Here is a 19,369-nt window from a genome sequence, read left to right as displayed (position 1 = left end):
CGATCGACCGCTGTCACTTTCAGCAGCTTGAAAGGAGGCAGAGTTATAGAGGCAGAAAATGGTGTTGTACTGAGGCAGGTCTCGCGCAACTTGGCAAAGCCGATCTCTCCATTCAGAATGAGGGGTAGGCTGACCAATGCTGAGGCCGGTAGAGACTCCTGCTGGGATGAGAAGCGTGTGCCTGTTGAACTGCTGCATATGACGGACCAACTCCTCTTTGAGGCCCTCCGAGGGAACTGTTCGCACAAACGGAGTGATTGGATACTTCATGGCCTTGCCAATGTCTCCAACGGACGACACAAAGGCTCCCGAAGACTCGTTCTCGTATTCTCGACGCTTCCCTGATTCGCTCAAGCGATCTCCTCCATGGAATTGTAGGGAATCGGCTGAGTGGCATTTGTGAAGATAAAGGGCATGCATTGCACATCCCAGTGTAGCTTGATCGGGAACATCATCTGTGACGTTTAGCCATCCAATCAGGCCTGCCCAGAAACCCAGAATGGCGATATCCTCCAGTTGGGTAGTGGTGACGATGCTCCTGGCTATGCATGATCTAAGAGACATGTTCTGAAAGGCCGATTTGCCACAGCTATCAGCCTCGCGGTGCATGCAAGCCCAGGAAGTCCGAAAGCGGGCGGGATATATTAGACCTGTCAGGGGAGTGATGACGACGGTAAGCACGATAGCATGCACCACGAACATGGCGAAAACATGGCCCGTGAAGATTCTTGCTTGAAGTGCTAAGTTCACAACGATCAATTCTAGCAGCCTGATACAACGACGGTGAGGAGCGATGCCACTATGAATTCCAATTGATGTGCATACCCTTTGCAACTCATCAATGTCCCGATCGCACTTGATTCTCTCCAAGTGAATCCTAGAAATCTTGATGCGATCCCACAACCAATGAATTTGCCCATATATGCCATCAAGCACACAACACACGTAAATCCCCAAGACTTGCCATCGTTCAGTAGTCCGAGGTCCGTCTTCAGTCCAGATAAAGCAAAATACTGGAGTGGATGGCTTAGATCAGTCCGGTTCGCAACCTAATGACTTTGACATACTACGGGCAGAAAGATATTCCATACCACTGGTTCAAGGCGTTTCATGACGGTTATCGATAATTGCCGTTCTCTGGGTACGACCAAACCGGACAGGAAACCACCTATTCCGGCGTCAGTCCTCTGTTCTGTGTATAAGGGTGCAACTCTCACCAAATATGGCATGCAGGCCTATAATATCGGTGAACAAAGCAGACACCAAAAGCATCATGATGGAGCAAGTCATCATTACACTGGACAGGTCACCCGTCTCCAGCTCACCCGTCTTCCTACCAATCCATAGGAATAACCACCGTACGGGGTACATGAGGAAGACGGTATAACCGGCGCAGGTAAGTGCGATCCACAGCGCGGCAAGGCCACTGGTGGAATTAACCAGAGTCACAGCCAAGGCGAGTAAGATCCACCCAATGACATCATTTCCAACGCCTGCTGCTAGGACAACGGATCCAAGAGTAGTGTTAAACAGGTCGAGCTCTGCTAACATCCTGCAGAGAATGGGGAATGCAGTGATCCCCACTGAAATGCAAGTGAAAAGCAGAAAATAGCCAAAATCCACGGTTTGGTCTATGAATTCACGGTATAAGGGTATAGCCAACAACGAGCCGAAGGCGAATGGGGAAATCAATCCCGCCGCAGATATGACGATTGACAGTCGAGCATGTTTCTTGATGAGCTTCAAATCAATCTCTAGCCCAGCGAGGAACAAGAAGAGGACGAGGCCTAATGTCGCACATAGATTGAGGAGAGGAATCGACTCCTGCGGGAAGATCGTCGCGCTAAATCGTGGAATGCGACCCATAACGGTGGGTCCCAAGACGATTCCGCCTATGATTTCCGCTACTACCCTCGGCTGGCGCATACGCCAGAATAGCATATAGCATAATCGAGAAACGACCACAATGACGACTACGGTACAACATAAGGCTAGGAAAGCAGGAAGTAGACATTAGGTGTGACTGACCGACTTGAATGGCCCATAACTTGAAAGGATCGTTGAGGTCGTATTGGGTAGGATTAGATCCTGAAAGGATGCCTGCCTAATGTCCGATGAGTCCAGCGATTGCATGACTAGAGGAGTCTGACCTGGTTGGGAGTAGAACGGCGATGCCAGGGGGGACCGTTACGCAACGTCAACATAGTGAAGGACGCAGTCCGCCATGCCACCACCATCGTAGGAGTATAAATTGGGAATGTGCTGTGCAAAGCATACAGTAAAAACAAAGCATCAGTGAAATGCCATCAACGTGTCAAGGCGATAGAATGGCACCATGGACCACAATACACAAATTTTATGCCCTCGAAAGATGCCACGATAATTGTTGGTGGCACCATACAGGAAATCAGAAGGCCTGTTATACGCCTGACGAACAGGGTCTGAGCGGAGGCGGGCGGCAGATTCACTGACCGGAGATATGGAAATTGGTCAGTGGCGCCCCTATCAAGTGATATCAAACGACAGCAGGGGGTGCCATTCCGCTATTGCGGGAGGGGCGATACTAGCACTGGGACTGTCTCCACGGAACTTCGGAGTCAACCGTCAAATTTCCATGCGCCTATGTCCTGCAGTGCTCGAGCAGTCCAGACCTAGGCCTCGTACAGCTAAACGGGTGAGGAATCAGAAGGATGCAGGGCAAGATATTGATGCTCGGTGCCTTCCGCTATTCCAAGATCAAAAGTGGAAAAGAGCGTAATGGAGTGATTGCTGCAAGCAGAAACTAGAACCATCCGATTTCTTGTGCTCGCAGCATCACCACAAAAAGAAGGGCTGTCGCTGCGGGGCCTGTCCAGTCCGAGTGTCTCGTAGTAGTCCTGCATCCTATCCTATCATGAAGCCCTTGTTCTCGGCTTGTAAAACTTTGACGACCTCTTGGCGCATGGGCGCGTGGGCGCGTGGCAAAGCACCGAGCAGAGTTAACCTGGCGCAAACCTAGACGGGTAAAGGAGAAGGTAATGCTCCAAATGCACGAGGATCAAACAACATCTGGTAAATGTGCACCAGTCTCCGATGATTGCGGACCAGGGCTGCGAAGCCGGATGGAGGCAAGAACATACCGAAATGCCGCTCCTGTGATCCCACCCACGGGACAGGGATGCGAGTGCGTAATCACCACCGAGGTGAAGCACAGCCGGGAGATAGCGGAGGAATACCTTCATTGACGACATCTTGTGCCGCGGAACACCGCGGCGTATGGGTGCGATCTGGATGCTCAGCAGACAGGCGCGCGGCCTGTGTATAGTACCTGCCAATCTGGATACTGCAGGGCCACCCACGCCCTCCAAATCTTGATGTATTGTGTTGGCCCCTGTGGTGAACGACAGCTTATGTTTACAGGCATGAGCAGATAAATTCCGTACCATCAGATGGTCCCCGCTGTCATCTCGCTCATGATGCAGAATCAGAAATCTGGTGGAAACTAATCTGGCCATCAGTGAAAGAGCTACAGCCCCCGCTGGCAGGTTGGCTCGAGGGTAAGCTCCGCAGAGACCCTAGAGCTCCTTCACACGCGCACGGCGCAGGACAGTGCTCAATACCCAAGGAGCTAAACAACCTTGCCAGTGGCAATATACCTTGAGAATCAGATTCTGGTAGATGTATTCGTGACGGACAACGCAAACGCTCAGTACCGTCGGGCAAGTCGGATACCGGTAGTTTGGCAGCACGTCATCCTTTCACAGACCAGCCTGCAACTTGATGCATAACGCACTTCTGACACTGTGGTACTGCAGGCCCAGTAGATGCATGCCGAGTGTGAGGACAGGCATGGCTCTTCCTGGTGCACTGGCACTGGTCAAGTACATACACTGTGGGAAGGGAACCCGCACATCAGGAAAAACCTCCTGCCAGAATAAGGAGTAATAGCCTGACTTTAGCACTACAGTGCCTTGCATAAGAAACTGAACATTGCATTTCCGCGCGCGTTGTTTGTCCGCGCCAAATATGCCCTTTTTGGGTAACTTCGGAAGACCTCTCGCGGGACCCCTTGGCTAGGCAGGGAATCGCAGACACCTCAAGGGGGCTCGAAAGGCTTCAGAAAATGCATGATATGTCCTTTGTATAACTACAGTACGGACAGAATGCATATATCTTGCCCCCAGCTGTATGTCCAATCACTCTCCCTTTCGACGACTCCTTTGCCGCGCATTTGCCGATACCCGAAAAGGGTATATTTGGCGCGAACAAACAATGAGCGCGGAAATGCAATGTTCAGCTTCTTCCGTGAGATCTACGGTCCTGTGGCGGGGGAGCCACAGTCCATTACAGTCCCAGTTCCCACGCCATTTGGGACCCCGGCCTCTCCATTCCCCGTCCATCCCGGCCTGCTGGAGGGCCAGATACACGCCTCCCGTGCTTCAAAAATTGTATATACTTGCAAATATAATCTATGCTATTGTTAGTAATATTTGAGGGTTAAAAAAGCACATCAGGTGCTCGGGAACTCTGCGAACGCGCGGGTGAGGTAACCAGATATCTACCCGAGGGACTGTAAATGCCAAGGCTATGGACTGTGAATTTCGCCAGCGGAAATCGCGTCGTGGCGCGATTTGGCGCAGGCGCGCGCCAAAATCGACCCCCTCCTCAGCTAGGTTCGGGTCGGGAAATTCACAGTCCCAACTGCGGCATCACAGTCCACTCGGCACCCAGATCTGTGGCTTGCCCTGAGCTTTAGCTGACCTACTTGCTTGCTCCTGGTCTTTATTCCTTACTTTGCTGCACTGTACCATAGCTGCACATGTACTATAGTTCAACAAAATTTTATTCCGAATTTTTCACTCTACCGTACCCTCATGGAGGAGGCTGCATCTGCCCGCCTCCCGAGCTTGACTTGCAGCGGTGGCGGGGGTTGCTTATGTAATCCGATTAAGACCGTAAACTTTCCTATGATCAGATTCACTTCTTATGCAAGGCACTGTAGTGTAAGAGGCGGACATGTCACTATCCGGCATTTCAATGATCACCTTCAGTCAATGGCAGTGAGATCGACAACAGCATAGATTATATAAATGACATATGGCAGTGCTCTCCCATTCTTTTTGAAGCAATCACAGTAAATCGTCTCGGCGTCAGGTGTGAAAGTGTCTATGTCCCTAGTGCGACGGCTGACATGCCAGCTAGCATCCCTCTCGGTGCCACTCCAGCTCAGACCTCAAGCAGGAGAATTGTCGAAAGAGGACGCCACGAGGGGGTGTCCATGACGCACAAGAGGTGAGGGGGAAACACACGAGATAACCAGCTGGTCGGAGCTTTAATATCCGATGATCAACAGAATGCATCAGACGCGTCCCACGCTATGGGCACGTGAAAACGACCGTTTGTGACCACTTCCATGGATGTAACCGAACTTCGTGCTTTCAGGGAAGTATTTACGTGTTTTCTGGGTTTACTACCTGAAAATGAATGTTCGATATTATAAGCCGAGTTACTCCGTTTAGATTCCGTTAGTCCCTAATAAGCTCTAATCCTGACGGGAGGTTTTTCCTGATGCAATAAATTGTGCAAAGAATGCCGATGAAATGGAGTAGCCACTTATTTCGACCGGAGGGAAGTGGCAGAACCAATTATTTCGATGTTTGGCTAAGTCAATTCCAAGTGTGACATTTTTACTATTGGAGACGCGTGTCAAAGCCAATTATTTGGGATGCGTTGAGTAGTGCTTCACATCAGTAAACACGCGGAAGCCAGCATAGGTCAATGTAGGTTACAGAGGGCAGAGTGGTCTTTTGGTTTCCCCCCCTCCCCATAGGTCACTATAAACTGCAAGGATATATGAGAGGTCTTATATGGCTCAAAGGTAGAGGCAAATAGGTCATATAGTCACATAGATGGTGGAGTATAGGCCGCATAGTCAGGCATAGTTCAGTCATAGAAGGGTTCAATCATATAACATTCATATAATAAATTGGTCTCTAGCAGTAATCTACCGGATGCTTCATTCGCTGTCATATTCTACCCTGTGCAGCTCCCGCTCCCTCCTTGCCGCTGCGTAGTCATTGTTGACAAGTAGGCGTGCATCACCTTCATTTGTCTCCGGTACCTTCGCGCAACTCCTATGAAAGAAGCTCAGCAAATCACGTGCACCTCAAAGCAAGATAATGACTCACTGTGCATGTTTCAGCAAGTTTACTTGGATCCTGGCGACGACATCTAGATCTTTGGTCTTGAAGTCGAAGGTCTCAAGGGCGGTAAGCTGTGCATCGGCCGATTCCATAAATTGGATGTCCGTGCATTGACCGGTTATCCATTCGTTGAGAGCACATTGAACCTATGCAACCAGTTAGTGCAGGCCACAGGCAAAAAGTTAGGACTTACCGCCATCAGCACCAGGGCTATAGTCATGAGCGGTATCCCTTTGCGCGCGCACTCTCCACATCGCTCCATGGTGACCATGGACTCGAAGTACTCCGCGTACATGATTTCCTTCATCTGTACGGTTCGCATACCATGTTTCATTAATCACTGACTGAATGATAGGGTGCATGTATGCACCCTCCTGTGTCACCGGATCCTACAAATTTTGTAAGCATTTTCATTGTAGCAGAGGTCTCCTTACCTTGAAAATGAATGAATTGCCCTGCAGTAGCACTGCCACTTTGTCACACGTCTCTCGTGGATCCGCCTTCTGAGTCGCATTGTACAACTTGTAAAGGACCGGCACAAGGGTGCGGCACTTGCTCTTGACTTTGCCACGCAACTGTCACCCCGTGCCATTATCTAGATGTGGTTAGATCATCTAGAGCTGAGAAGACACTGTATGATGCACCAATGTACTGAGGCCATCTGTCAATGCCACAGACACATTCTTGCCTGAGCAAGCCTTCACCCAGGCATCCTTGGCATATGTTGTCACCTCTGTGAGGTCTGGGTATGGCCAGTCTGTAGCTATAAGGCTCTGATAATGGCGCTGAACGACAACAAGGAGCGACTGCTCAAGCATAGAGAAATTGCCGCCAGTCAAGCGGCCACGAGAACCACGGCCTGACATTGTCATCTTCTGCTTCTTCACTACATGTGTTGTCTCGATGGCGATCATTTCGGGACAGGTGCGCATCTTCGCAGTGGATGCGGGGGACTAGCAAGGTGCGGGGACATCTTCGGAGCCATGGTGAGTGAGAGGCTGCCCATGCTCATGGTAAGGAAGTGCATCCACATTGCGATGTCAGGATGGATGGGGGGTGCCAGGGCGTTCACGGGTGTTGCTCTGAGCAGCTGGGGTCACCTGAGACAGCCCACAAGCTCATTGCTGCACCATGTTAGGAAGCGATGTCCTAACTAGTCGTCTTGAGATAACTGGGCCACGTGCCAACAGTTATGTCGTCACTACCTCAGTAAGCGTACTGAAAGGTAGGTCTGGCCGGGCCAATGCCAATGGTCAAGTCAAGAGTCCAGGTAATCGCTGTATTCAACAGGAGGTTGAACTAAGGAATACATGGGTTTTCCTACAGTATATATAGTAACTGGTATAGGGGTTATTACCCAAAGAAGAGAACAATAAGAAAGGACGCGTAAGCCATCCTGTGAGAACATAACTCGGAGAAATGAGAAATACAAGGGCGCCCATTGGTAGAAGGTGAGTCAAGGGAGATAACATGTGAAAAGAAGATAGCGTCCATGGGAAGGTCTAGTCAGAGAAAGGTACTGTCCAATAGCAATGCTCGGAATGGAAATAGAATGAGATAAGCATGACAAAATCATAACAGACGGTCCATACCAATGGCCACTGCATCCACAGGGGCAAAGCGAATGCAAAAACAGGCAGCGGTGTATTCATCAGCCCCGAAAGCCCCTACAACCGCTCCATACGCCTCGGAGGACCAGCCCAGTCCACCCAGGCAGGGGGGATCTTGTCGGAAAGTGTTTGAATTCGTGTGCGGTGTCGCATAATATCTTCAATAGCCACCTTAGCTTTGTTCTTCGAACGGCCTGTACCCTCATGAAAGTAAGATTCAGATGAGGCTTTGAAAGAGTAACAAACTACTCACGGGGTAGAGGTAGTGTCTGAGCTTGCACCTGAGCCTGCCACTCACAACATAATGTTTCTTCGGCAATACCACACGGCTCAAGTATACTGGTAGCCTCAATGCGCTTGAGTTGACTCTGTGCCGTGTGCCCCGCAAGCCACTTTCCAAGTTCCATTCGAAGCTTTGTATCCCGGTAATGGACTTAGGCATCTAGTACGTATAATGGATGGTAGTACTTGAATGGAACTGTTAAACCAGGCGAATAGTAGAAATATGAATTCAACTCACTCCGGATGCACGCAGGCATGGAACTAGTCGCATAAGGGAAAGCCAGAGACGTTCACAGCCTTCCCCAGCCAAAAGCCCGAAGCCGTCACACTTGCAGGGATGGTATACAAATTGACAGGGCCACTGGTGCCCATACGCGTGGAATACTGAGATCGCGAAGGGTAACCTGTCAATATAATTTTCCAAGAAGCCAAACTTTATACAACTTCGGTGCAGAGCACACGTGATGTCGTATAGCAAGCCAACACGGATGTGTCGGAAGATTATCGAAGAGTTCCTTCAGCAGAGCGAGCGCATAAAACTGCCGCTCTCCAGTGGTGTGCATGTTAACCATCCATAGCACAATATTGTGGCGGCAGTTGAGCGCCATGATTCCGGTATCGTCAAAGAGCTGGGTGCTTGCTTTCTGCCGCTTCTCGTCAGCAGCTGTAAAGGTGTTTTTGCACTCATCGAGAGCAGACTTCGGAACCTTCAGCGACCCCTCAAAACCATCTTTGTCGGGACCAGGAGCGCCTTGGGGGGGTGCCCTTGACCGCTGCGTACGCCGGCGCAATACTTCCTCTTCCATGGTCTTGACCTTAGCCTCCGAAAGCCAGACCGTGTCCGGATGCACATTCTCAGGATCCCGCGGAGCTTTGCGCCGCTTTTGCGAGAAGCAAGCATCCATCTCGACAATGTACTCCACACTGTACAGAGGTATTGCTCAGTTTGCTGTTTCTAGTATTAAAGGATATATTGCACGTACTGGAACGATTCATCATGGGTGGTAATGCCCCCAAAGCAAGCCGGACAGCGAGATCAAAGATATTCACTAGGCCGTGTATGACCCTCTGGCACCTGGGGAGATGGACATTATGATGCACTCTCGGGCACTGCCTGACATGGCAAGATTGGCGGAGCAGGGCGCGACCAGCTGATGTACTCCGAGACTGTGTGCTCGGCTCTATCCTGTAGACTACGGAGATTCTACACTTTTTTAAATGCTCACCACGTTCAAAAAACTACTGTTTGTTTGCGACTTATTGCATAGGTACACAGATACCATCTATTACTCAAAAATCGAACAAAAACACTATTCTATGGACTCGAACGCATCCCCAGACCCGCCGACATTCATTGATGGTCAAGCGGCGCGATTACTGTTCCGCCCTTCATCGACCCCAGCACGATTCATGCCAGCAAGGCCGAATCGGCGAGGTGCATCCGGTGTTTGGCCAGCTAGCCGCATAGAGGAAGCTGCAGACCGAACTGACAGGATCATCCACCAACTGTCAATGCAGGCACTGACCTCGAATTCCTACGAGGAGATATCGGCAATCGTTGAACAACTGGAAGAGGAGTTGGACTGGTTTAGGGATACAGTTCGAACTGAGGCTGCGAGTAGGAACCGGGAGATTAATATGGACGAAGGGGACCGTGTACGACGGACTATGCTTAAAGGTGCGGAGGCCGTTAACTCGCTCACGGCTAACCTCGATCATATGGAGGCTTGATGTGTAAAACGCGAGCTCGAGATGAGGTCTCTGATCGCTAGACGCGCTACAACACATCCGCAGAGAGTACGACCTGCCACCCCACGTCCGTCGCACAAATCGAACCCGTCATCACAGGCTATACCTAGTCCACCCGATACTCGCCCTGACGTTCAGCAAAATGTTGATGCGCAAGTCAACCCGGTGCAAATACCTATTGCGGAGCCGACCCCCATCCCAATAGCAGCTCAACAGCCGCCATTCGGACTGCCAGGACTACCGCATCCCCCGCCGACCGGGGACTATCGCACCGAGCGCATCCACCCGTATACGAGCGCCCTTTGGAAAAATGCCGGGTTCGTTCGATACTTCCCTGTGACCGGACAAACTGGCACAGGGAACGCCAACGTTGCTCCAGAATATAGTATTGCAGCGAGGACAGGAGGAGCCATCCCGGCAGATGAGCAAGGCTCACGCCGAGGAGCAGAGCCCCCGCCTGCTCCAATGAATACACCTATGTAGGCTCGTGACCACCCTGTCGTACCGCTATTGAGGGCAGAATATCGGTAGACAGGCTGGTACATTTGGCGTGGGAATCCAGTATACGCGTCGTTAACTCTAATTCGCCGACCGGCTGCTTACATTTTGGCAGCTGAGTTTGTCTGAGTTGAATTTTCGCCCTGCCCTCAAGTTGATCGGAATCTGACTAGAACGAGTTTTGTAGTCCGCAAGATCTCAAGACTTAGCGCGTCCCAGAGACGAATTCCTGCAGCCTTCCCGTGCCGTACAACTCACCGCCACACAGACATGTCAAACAAACATCGCAGACCTATCACTGCGGTGGAAAGTTTCTCTTGCCATGATAGCTGCGCCAGGAAATCATCGGAGAGCGCAGGTAGACCCTTCGGTAAGGTCTAAGTAATATACAGAAAAATCAGTCCGGAGTTCGTTTTCCAAGGGCCCGAAGGTAGACATCTATGGCATTAATCTTGTCCATGATTATAGGAGCATATTGTATCCAAACATCTAATGAGCGTTGGACGAGGGAGCGGCAAGGAGTGAGAGACTTCACAGCGGGCGCGACTTGTAGTCCGACTACAACATTTCTAATGACACTATAAAGCTAGTTGTATTGGACTACCAGGGTTCTTACTCGACTACGAAAGGCGCATTCGGCAGACTTCAGCAGGGTTCGGCGGACGTCGGCAGCAACGGCAGGGCTGCGGCAGGAAGATAACGACGCATATACTGGATTCCCATGCCAAATGCACCAGCCTCTAAAACATAGATTCTGCCTCAATCTGTTGTAGAGGGTGGTTACGAGCCTAACACCTATGGACCAAATCCCAACTCAGCAAAGTGGGATTGGCCATCTGGGCCCGGCAGAGTGGACGCAATACATCGGCGATACGGGCATGGTATTGGACTGGCAAACAGATCCTGTTATTCAGCAATCCATTGGTAAACTATTTGCTCCTCGTCAACCAAATGAGGATCAAGCTACGTTTGATGGTAGGGTGGCGGCCGTACAACGGCTGACCAACCCTCCCAATCAGCCAACACCCAGAAATGGACAGCGCGATCGGAGCCAGCACAGAGTGCGGCCCAACAAATTCACTGTCAATTATGATGCTGCTCAGAGTGGACGGAACATAGGTTCAAGCCCCAACCATACCCGTCCCCTGAAGCTGGAGGGAGTATCTCCAGAAGTGCCTTCCTCGACGCAAACACTTACGTCGAACCAAAATTGTTGCAACGTGACACGAGAAGCTAGTCAGGCCAGCGTCCACTCAACTTCTCCTCAGGACGTGAACATGTGTTGAACCGTTGCGGCGACAGGCTACACTAATGAGCCTCAGGCCATTAGGACTGTGGCTCGCGGAAATGAGATCAACAGCAGTACGATTTACCTCGATCAGACTCATGGCATACATCAAAGTAATACGTCTCAGCCCACTGCACTCATACCATACTTACGTGCTGCGCGAGGTGCCAATTGCGGCAACCCCGGTGGCGACCCGTCCGACGACGGTGATGATGATCGTCAGGGATGAGGTAATGGTGACCATCGAGACTGCCCACCTCACTTACCTCCAGATAATGGCTGTAGATCACATCCACCAGACCGAAGACCTGTAGGGCAACCTCAAATGGCTCTGGCGGTGGTGGCAGAGGTGGAGGCGGAGGCGGAGGTGGAGGAGGCCCAGAAGACCCCCCTGACCCAGGCCGACGTCAACGACGAGTCGCTGTGGTAGTACCTACAGGTGCAGGAGGTGGAGGGGGCGGAGGAGATCCACCAGGAGGAGGTGGAAACCCTCCTGGGGATGACCCCCCTGATGATGATGGAGATGACGACGTCAATCCCAGGAACATTGGGCGCCATAATTGGCAGCGAGCAGCTACTCCCGCGCACAAGTACGAGGACGAACTAGTAGAGAAAGCATTGATGATGATACGTAGTGCGCGTCGAAGGGCTGCACCCTATACTCCGGAGACATGAAACTTTAAGCCAGCCACCAAAAGGTTATATGATGGCAGGGCGGATATATGTTTCTTTGAAAAGTGGCTGTCAGACATATTGACAGACTTCGACCTTATGGGCATAGGGCATGATAACTATGATCGCCAGCATGTCTTACTCGTATCTAAATATTTTTAAGGCAATGCCGCCGAATGGTTCTATCAGGAAGTCCAGGATTACAACCGAGAGAAAGACGAATGGACTTTCCCTGAAGTCATAGTGGGACTAATCCGTCGCCACCTCTATGTAGCCACTTCCAGGGAGGCTGACAACATGTATGAACGGATTACATATTCAATGAAGCATGGCATTCAGTGCATGGTAAATGAACTCGAGTACTGGGGACGCAGACGAGCTGCCAAGCCCCATGAGTATGACATGAAGAAATGTATATTTGACAGTATCCCCGACTGGATCCACTATGACTGCTTATATGTTCGACTGCTGACTCCCGAGGAGAGTCCATTGACTACAGGAGTCGAGCACATAGAGGCCCTGGAAAAAGCTAGCAACTATGAGAAGTCTACATTCAATGCTAGCAGTGTGCATCGAGGATCTCGACCACCCGCACCTACTCGGTCCAATGCTCACCAGCGAGCGAAGCCAACACAAGTCGCTCAGCCAACACCCCAATCCCCAAATATGTCGGGAACTGGGCAGCAACAGCGGACGGGTGATAATGCACGATGGTCTCGTCCTCAATGAAACTTCCAGCGTCCTCGACAACCAGCTCCAGCTGAAAACAGTCGCTTCATTCCTCGTCGAACTACTCCGGCTCCTCAATGACCTAATCAGGATCATAAAGATGCTCCACGAGGAGCGACTAGTGGCCCTACTCGTCAAGCGACGAGTACAGACTCATGTTTCCGCTGTGGTCAGAAAGGACACTCCAGCAAAGATTGTCCTACTTGACCAAAAGAGTGTATGAGAGCCATGGATGACAATCAGGGCGAAGATGTTGCAGAGACCGTCCAACCTGAAATGGAAGATGAGTATGAAGCACTGGAAGGTGATGGGTTAGCTGAACCCCTCGAGGAGGATGAGTACGACTTCTACAATCAGGAATATGATGGTGACCAATATGACAACGACGAGCCTGAACCTGACGACAGAGTTGGGCTCATGCACTACGATGATGATGAGGCCAACATCGCCGACTTTATACTGTTGGATGGTGGCGAAAGCCCTTATGAGTATCTTACCGCCATCCGTGATCTATCGGATGAGGAGATATTATCATCGGGTCATAATGCATGGGCAGATCACTATCCTGAGTTATCTACTCAAGGAGTCGGATCTAGTACCCCGGACTCGGATGACAAGACAGCGCATACAGTATTCGTTGGAGATGATCCATCATCCAACGAATATGAGATGTCGGTTGGTCCAGTGCCACCACTGGTTAGTGATCTTCAGCGCCAAATAGATGATCTCGAGTTTGAGAACCAGTTATTACGGAAATCTAATGAAGCACTTGGCCGGGAGAATGATCAACTGACTATGGATAACCGTGCACTGCTACAGAAACTCGGGATATGCAACACCCTTAAAGACGATATCTTAAGGTTACGAGCGCACATCCAGGAGTTCGAATCCCAGGATGTTCCGCCGTATATCTTGGCCATTGAAGAAGTTAAGACACCTACAACTTCTGCGATCACTACCCCCGTTGATGGCGACTTAGTGCCAGTACGTAGCCAATTGGTGTTACGTGATATGCCAGGCAATCGCCCAACACGAACAAATTCAGAGCATCAATGCATGACTGGCTACATCCACATCAATGGTATCATGGCCCATGCATTGTTTGATTCGGGCAGCATGCTTGACTGCATTAGCCCAGACTTTGCGTGTATTGCGAATATCATGTGTTTTGAGCTGAATAACCCCACATCCCTTCAGCTCGGCACTGTGGGTAGTTGCTCGAAGGTCAACTATGGTGCTCATTTAAAGCTTTCGATTGGCGGTCACTCCATTGATCACTATTTTGACGTGGCTAATATCGACCGCTATGATATTGTAATCGGCACACCGTTTTTGCGCGCAAGCCATACAATTATGAACTTCAAGGATAATACGTTATCGGTATTCGGGAAGATCGTTCCCTCACCTCCAAAGGGGGAGGGACAGGTGCATACGAATCGTATAAAGAGCAGGAAGCCTGCCAAGGCGGATCAATCCAATAAACCAGAATGAATCCCTGGCGCAGCGACAGTCGCACCGCGGCCAAAACGGCGAGTAACTATTGAGGAAGTGCCAGATGAGGAATTCACAAGGCCTCGTCAATACTCGTCTGGACCATTACTGGAATTAGTTGAGGATGACTTAAATCAACCAAATACTAATGATTCGTTATATGGTAATCAACCTGGTATCGGTAATACTAAAGGACCTATTGAGGACAAATCTCAGCCTAAGGATCCTCCTACACCAGACGCAGAGACACAGAAAACTCGACGAAGGGTCCCAGTCAGGCAATCCAGCAAATGGATGGGCGACGTGAATCAGAAAATACCATCGTTGGGTATGGATTTCGCGCCTACACTTCACTCATCATATGATGGTCCTCGAGACAAGTACGGCAATGAAGACCCGTTTGGAATTAATGAGTCAATATTGGACACATTCGAGGAATGTATTCGGCATGCTCATGAGCATGGTGATTTCACTGAAGAAGACATTCCACGACTTAGAGAAGAATGGTTGGAGCGGTGTAAAGATCTAATGGGAGATATTCCATTGAGACTACCCCCATTGCGGCCTATCAATCACCACATTCCTCTCAAGGATGATAATGCTCAATATAATTATCATCTGCCTCGTTGTCCGGAGTCGATGCGACCGTTTCTTTTAGCCAAGATCGAACAGTATAAATCTGCGAACTGGTGGAAAGATGTTACAGTCAGCCAAGCTGCTCCTCTTCTATGCATTCCAAAGACCGATGGTCGTTTGAGGACAGTGGTGGATTGCAGACAGCATAATGACAACACGCTGCATGACATAACACCATTTCCAGACCAAGATCAGATTCGTATGGATGCTGCGAAGGCTAAATTCCGCTCGAAATTGACATGTCGGACGCTTATGAACAAATCCGAGTCGAGCCAAAGGACGTATGGAAAACGGCATTCGCCACTATCTACAGTACTTTTCTCAGCTACGTTATGCAGCAAGGCGATACAAATGCGCCGGCTACATTCCAATGACTTATGACATTCATATTTCGTGAATTCATTGGAGTGTTTGTACATGTCTATCTGGACGATATCTTCGTATTTTCGGACTCTATTGAGGATCATGAAAAACACTTAGGAATGGTATTTGATCATCTCAGGCAGTATCAATTGTACTTGAGTAAAACTAAGTGCAACCTCTATTCGAAGCGAATGGACTGTCTTGGTCATGTAATTGATGATCGTGGACTTCATTGGACTCAGACAAGATGGTGCGCATACGTGAATGGAGAACGCCTCATAACTTCAATGAAGTACAGTGGTTCCTAGGCCTTGACTAGATGGATGGAGTACTTAAGTCGATTCGACTACACTATCCATTATGTTCAGGGCAAATCAAACAAAGTGGCTGACTGCTTTTCGTGTTACTACGAAAGCGATAATGTCAATGATTTGCAACCTGAGGATGAATATGTTGCTGCAGACAGGCGTCTTGATCCAAATGGAGAAGATTTGCCTCCCGTTCGGCTTGAAGAACTTAGAGCTGCCACCGTTGGTCCTGAGTTAACAGGAGGCCCATTGCCGAGATGATCACAGCGTCTTAGAGACTTAGTGACTCAGGAATCTCGACGCAAGGAAGCTGAGGAGATGGTTCAATCTGCAGTCACTAAGGTCAAGCCGCCTAAGGAATCTAAGATACTTTCTGATGATGCACGCGCCAATGACGACGATGACGACCCTACTATCGCCAAATCAATAGCAAGTCGTAAATCACCTCACGAGGTAATCGAAGGTGATCGTTGCATAATGACAGCTATCTCAAATGGATATGCTGAGGATGAATTTTTCTCGAAATTGAATAAGAATACTGCCCAAAAAGCATTCGTATTCAAGAACGGGTACATATGGCGCAATCTGCCTGACTCTACATTCGCGCTATGTATCCCTCGCGTCAAATTTGAGAAGCGTCATATCAATGAAATCGTGTTAGGCCAATGTCATAAGACAATCGGACACTTAGGCGCTGATCAAACATTCGCATACGTACATCATTGGTACTGGTGGCCCAAGATGGGAGACCAAGTTGAATGATACTGTGCATCGTGTGGTACTTGTCAGACCACAAAGGACTCACCTAAGCAACCCATGGGACTACTACATTCTATGCCGATACCTACTCGCCCATGGGGATCAATCGGTATGGACTTTGTTGGACCTTTCCCGCCGGTTGAAGGATATGATTACCTATGGGTCGTGATATGCCGACTAACATCCATGATACATCTGATTCCTATGAGGACCACTGCCAAAGCATCGGACGTAGCTTGGCTATATTATGACCGCATAGTTCGGCTTCACAAGATGCCTGATACTATCGTATCAGATCACGACTCTAAATTCACGGAGAAGTTCTGGCCAGAATTGCATAAGCTTCTAGGCACTGGGTTATTAATGTCTACAGCATTCCACCCTCAAACCGACGGAGCTTCCGAACAATCTATACAAATGGTGTCTCAGATCTTACGTGTGTTAGTTAATGCGAGCCAAACCGACTGGGTTGAGAAAATCCCCATGGTTGAATTCGCAAAGAGCACTGGATACGCCCCATTTGAATTGAACTATGGAACTATGCCGCATATTGCCACTACATTGGACCCTGAGCCAGTCATGCCAGGCGTTCGACAATTTGCCGAACGCGCTCTGTTGAACTTAGCGCACACGCACGATGCAATCATTGAGAGTCGTGTTATTCAATCTCATTACGCCAATCAACGATGTCGACCTGATGAGGCAATTACCCCAGGCGATCTAGTGTATCTGTCCATGGAGAATCTTAATTTACCTAAGGGTCGGGCTCAGACGTTGATGCCCCGATTCATTGGTCCTTATGAAGTTGAGGAGAGCGACCCCACTAAGTCTACCTACAAACTTAAATTACCGCCCGAACTGGCGAAGAGACGTATTCACCCTACATGTCATGTGAGCAGGCTTAGACAACATGAAGGGAACGACAATAATCTATTCCCGCATTGCGAATCCTACACTGCATATGACTTCGGAGAGCCGAAAGACGTTGAATGGCTCATCGATGGAATAAAAATGCGCTACAGCTACTTGTACAATGGCAAATAGGAGAGGCCACATGGGAGCCATTATCCTCTTGCAATGAGCTCGAGGCACTAGATCATTATTTGGAGCTACAAGGCGTCAAACGGCCCGAGGAGTTACCCCGGAAAGGCGCCGGCGAAAGGCGCTCACGTCGCTGACTAATGAGCGCCTACTCGTCAGCGCTAATCGGCAACTCCCGCCAGCGCACGAACAATAGCGTGGCGGGATACGAAGCGGAGTTCAAAGTCACTTGAACTCGAATGCCGACCTTTTGCTTGCTGCTCAACACCTTGCTATCATGTGTCACCGTAACCCTATGCCCGCCGCTATCATTAACCGAGGCGCCAACCTCCCGACTACTTTGGAGGCTTGCCATCAGCACATCGCCCAGCTCGAGGAGACCAATTATATTCAGTTTGTCACGCTTGAAAACACGCGCGGCGACCTCGAAGAGGCTTGTCACTCGATCCACCTATGCCGGCGCCGCTATCAGTACAATACCCAGCACCAAGATATTCAGTGCTGCGAGGAGGGACACAACTCGAATAGCGGCCCCCGCAGGAACTCAGGAGGGAAGAGGTTTCGTGAGCCCGATGGGGGATTCAACGAGCCTGAGCATCCGCCCAAACGTACGTCCTCATCTCTTCAACCTTCGGACGCAAGGGACGACCGCGACAGGCGGCCAGTCTCCAACCCGCCGGAGGATCGACGACTCTGGACGCCGGGACAACAGGAGTCTCCTGCGCCTGAGCAACGCGCCGCGACGGCCGCGTCGTTGTCTGACTCGGGCTGGGGTCGAGCTGCGGTGCTTATGGCATGGTCTGCAGGCCGAGACTGGCCTGAGCAGTCCAAGGGGGGAGGGACAGGGACGAATGAGACGAGGGCTACTTGGGGATCGAGCAGCGAGCATGTAGCCCTGCCTACTCTGAGCACCGCGACCACCGAGGGCGCGAAGACTATGCCCACTGCGCCGCCGGCCTCGAGCGCTGACCAGCCAGCTATAGCGGCGGCGGCAAGTGACCAGGCCGTCGCGATCACGCCGAGCTCATTCTACGAGGCCCCTACCACTGCCGCCTTCATCGAGCTCGTCAAAAGACGGCCGGAGATGGCGCCCCAAGGGTTCCAGAAGGGTCAGACCGACACCCTCGCATCGTGCACACGCTGGTGGCATTATTTGCAGCACGCCGGAGGGAAGCTCGAGGACACGGATGCGTTCATTAATGCGACCTTGCACTTCATTGCGTCGGGACGGTGTCGGTTAGTTTTGCTGCCTAGATTTTAAATACCCAGAACCTGCTAGGTAGACTAGGAAACAAATACCAAGAGAATGCTGGATATATCGTTAATTGAGCAGTTCCCTTTTGTTCGATTGAGAGACTGATTCTGAGTTGTTCGAACTATCAGCAAAGAAAAAAATGAAAGCTGACTACCAGAGTCTAGCAGAGGATGTGTATAAGAGTAAAGATATTGAAGTCAAACGTATAGACTTCAACAGGTGTGTCTCAGACTAGGAATTTCCCCCTCAATGTAGAGAGTCGTCGTAGAAATCCAAGTAAGAGATAAATCGATTGCAAGACTGGTACGGCTACCAGTAGTGCTACTGACTGATACTGAGTCGTGCTGATTCTGAATGATACTGTCTCTTGTAGCTACCCAAATTTCTCTCCCTTTTATACCTTTCCAATTCAAGCTCCTCTTCAAATCCCCAGATGAGTTTGAATATGAAGACAATAGGGTGAGAGAACAAGAAACAAAAGTAACTATAGCAACGACTTGAAAATG

The 19,369-nt window shown here is 50.1% G+C and overlaps 5 protein-coding genes across 5 annotated transcripts; 3 read left to right on the top strand and 2 right to left on the bottom strand.

The window, feature by feature from the left end:
- Nucleotides 1-624: 624 nt before the first annotated feature.
- On the bottom strand, nt 625-2,104 carry GLOTRDRAFT_9110 (Sodium/hydrogen exchanger; the record flags this gene model as incomplete). The annotated part of the gene is made up of 5 exons (XM_007871943.1): nt 625-769; nt 826-1,013; nt 1,068-1,168; nt 1,218-1,973; nt 2,029-2,104. Coding segments are annotated over 5 exons (1,266 nt in total), but the record flags the coding sequence as incomplete, so codon positions are not given.
- Nucleotides 2,105-8,664: 6,560 nt separating this feature from the next.
- Nucleotides 8,665-8,994, bottom strand: GLOTRDRAFT_26774 (uncharacterized protein; the record flags this gene model as incomplete). The annotated part of the gene is made up of 1 exon (XM_007871958.1): nt 8,665-8,994. A coding segment is annotated over one exon (330 nt), but the record flags the coding sequence as incomplete, so codon positions are not given.
- A 4,244-nt stretch (nt 8,995-13,238) lies between these two features.
- Nucleotides 13,239-14,501, top strand: GLOTRDRAFT_133160 (uncharacterized protein; the record flags this gene model as incomplete). Its single annotated transcript, XM_007872082.1, has 1 exon — nt 13,239-14,501. One exon carries the CDS (start codon nt 13,239-13,241, stop codon nt 14,499-14,501), a length of 1,263 nt encoding a protein of 420 aa, XP_007870273.1.
- A 2,894-nt stretch (nt 14,502-17,395) lies between these two features.
- On the top strand, nt 17,396-17,575 carry GLOTRDRAFT_14576 (uncharacterized protein; the record flags this gene model as incomplete). Its single annotated transcript, XM_007871945.1, has 1 exon — nt 17,396-17,575. A coding segment is annotated over one exon (180 nt), but the record flags the coding sequence as incomplete, so codon positions are not given.
- A 328-nt stretch (nt 17,576-17,903) lies between these two features.
- GLOTRDRAFT_133159 (uncharacterized protein) lies at nt 17,904-18,869 on the top strand (the record flags this gene model as incomplete). Its single annotated transcript, XM_007872081.1, has 1 exon — nt 17,904-18,869. One exon carries the CDS (start codon nt 17,904-17,906, stop codon nt 18,867-18,869), a length of 966 nt encoding a protein of 321 aa, XP_007870272.1.
- Between the last annotated feature and the right edge of the window lie 500 nt (nt 18,870-19,369).

The sequence above is a fragment of the Gloeophyllum trabeum genome (assembly GCF_000344685.1).
Source record: "Gloeophyllum trabeum ATCC 11539 unplaced genomic scaffold GLOTRscaffold_00016, whole genome shotgun sequence".
Classification (NCBI taxonomy): domain Eukaryota; kingdom Fungi; phylum Basidiomycota; class Agaricomycetes; order Gloeophyllales; family Gloeophyllaceae; genus Gloeophyllum; species Gloeophyllum trabeum.
Note: the sequence above shows the minus strand (reverse complement) of the source record. Positions and strands in the feature narration are given on the sequence as shown.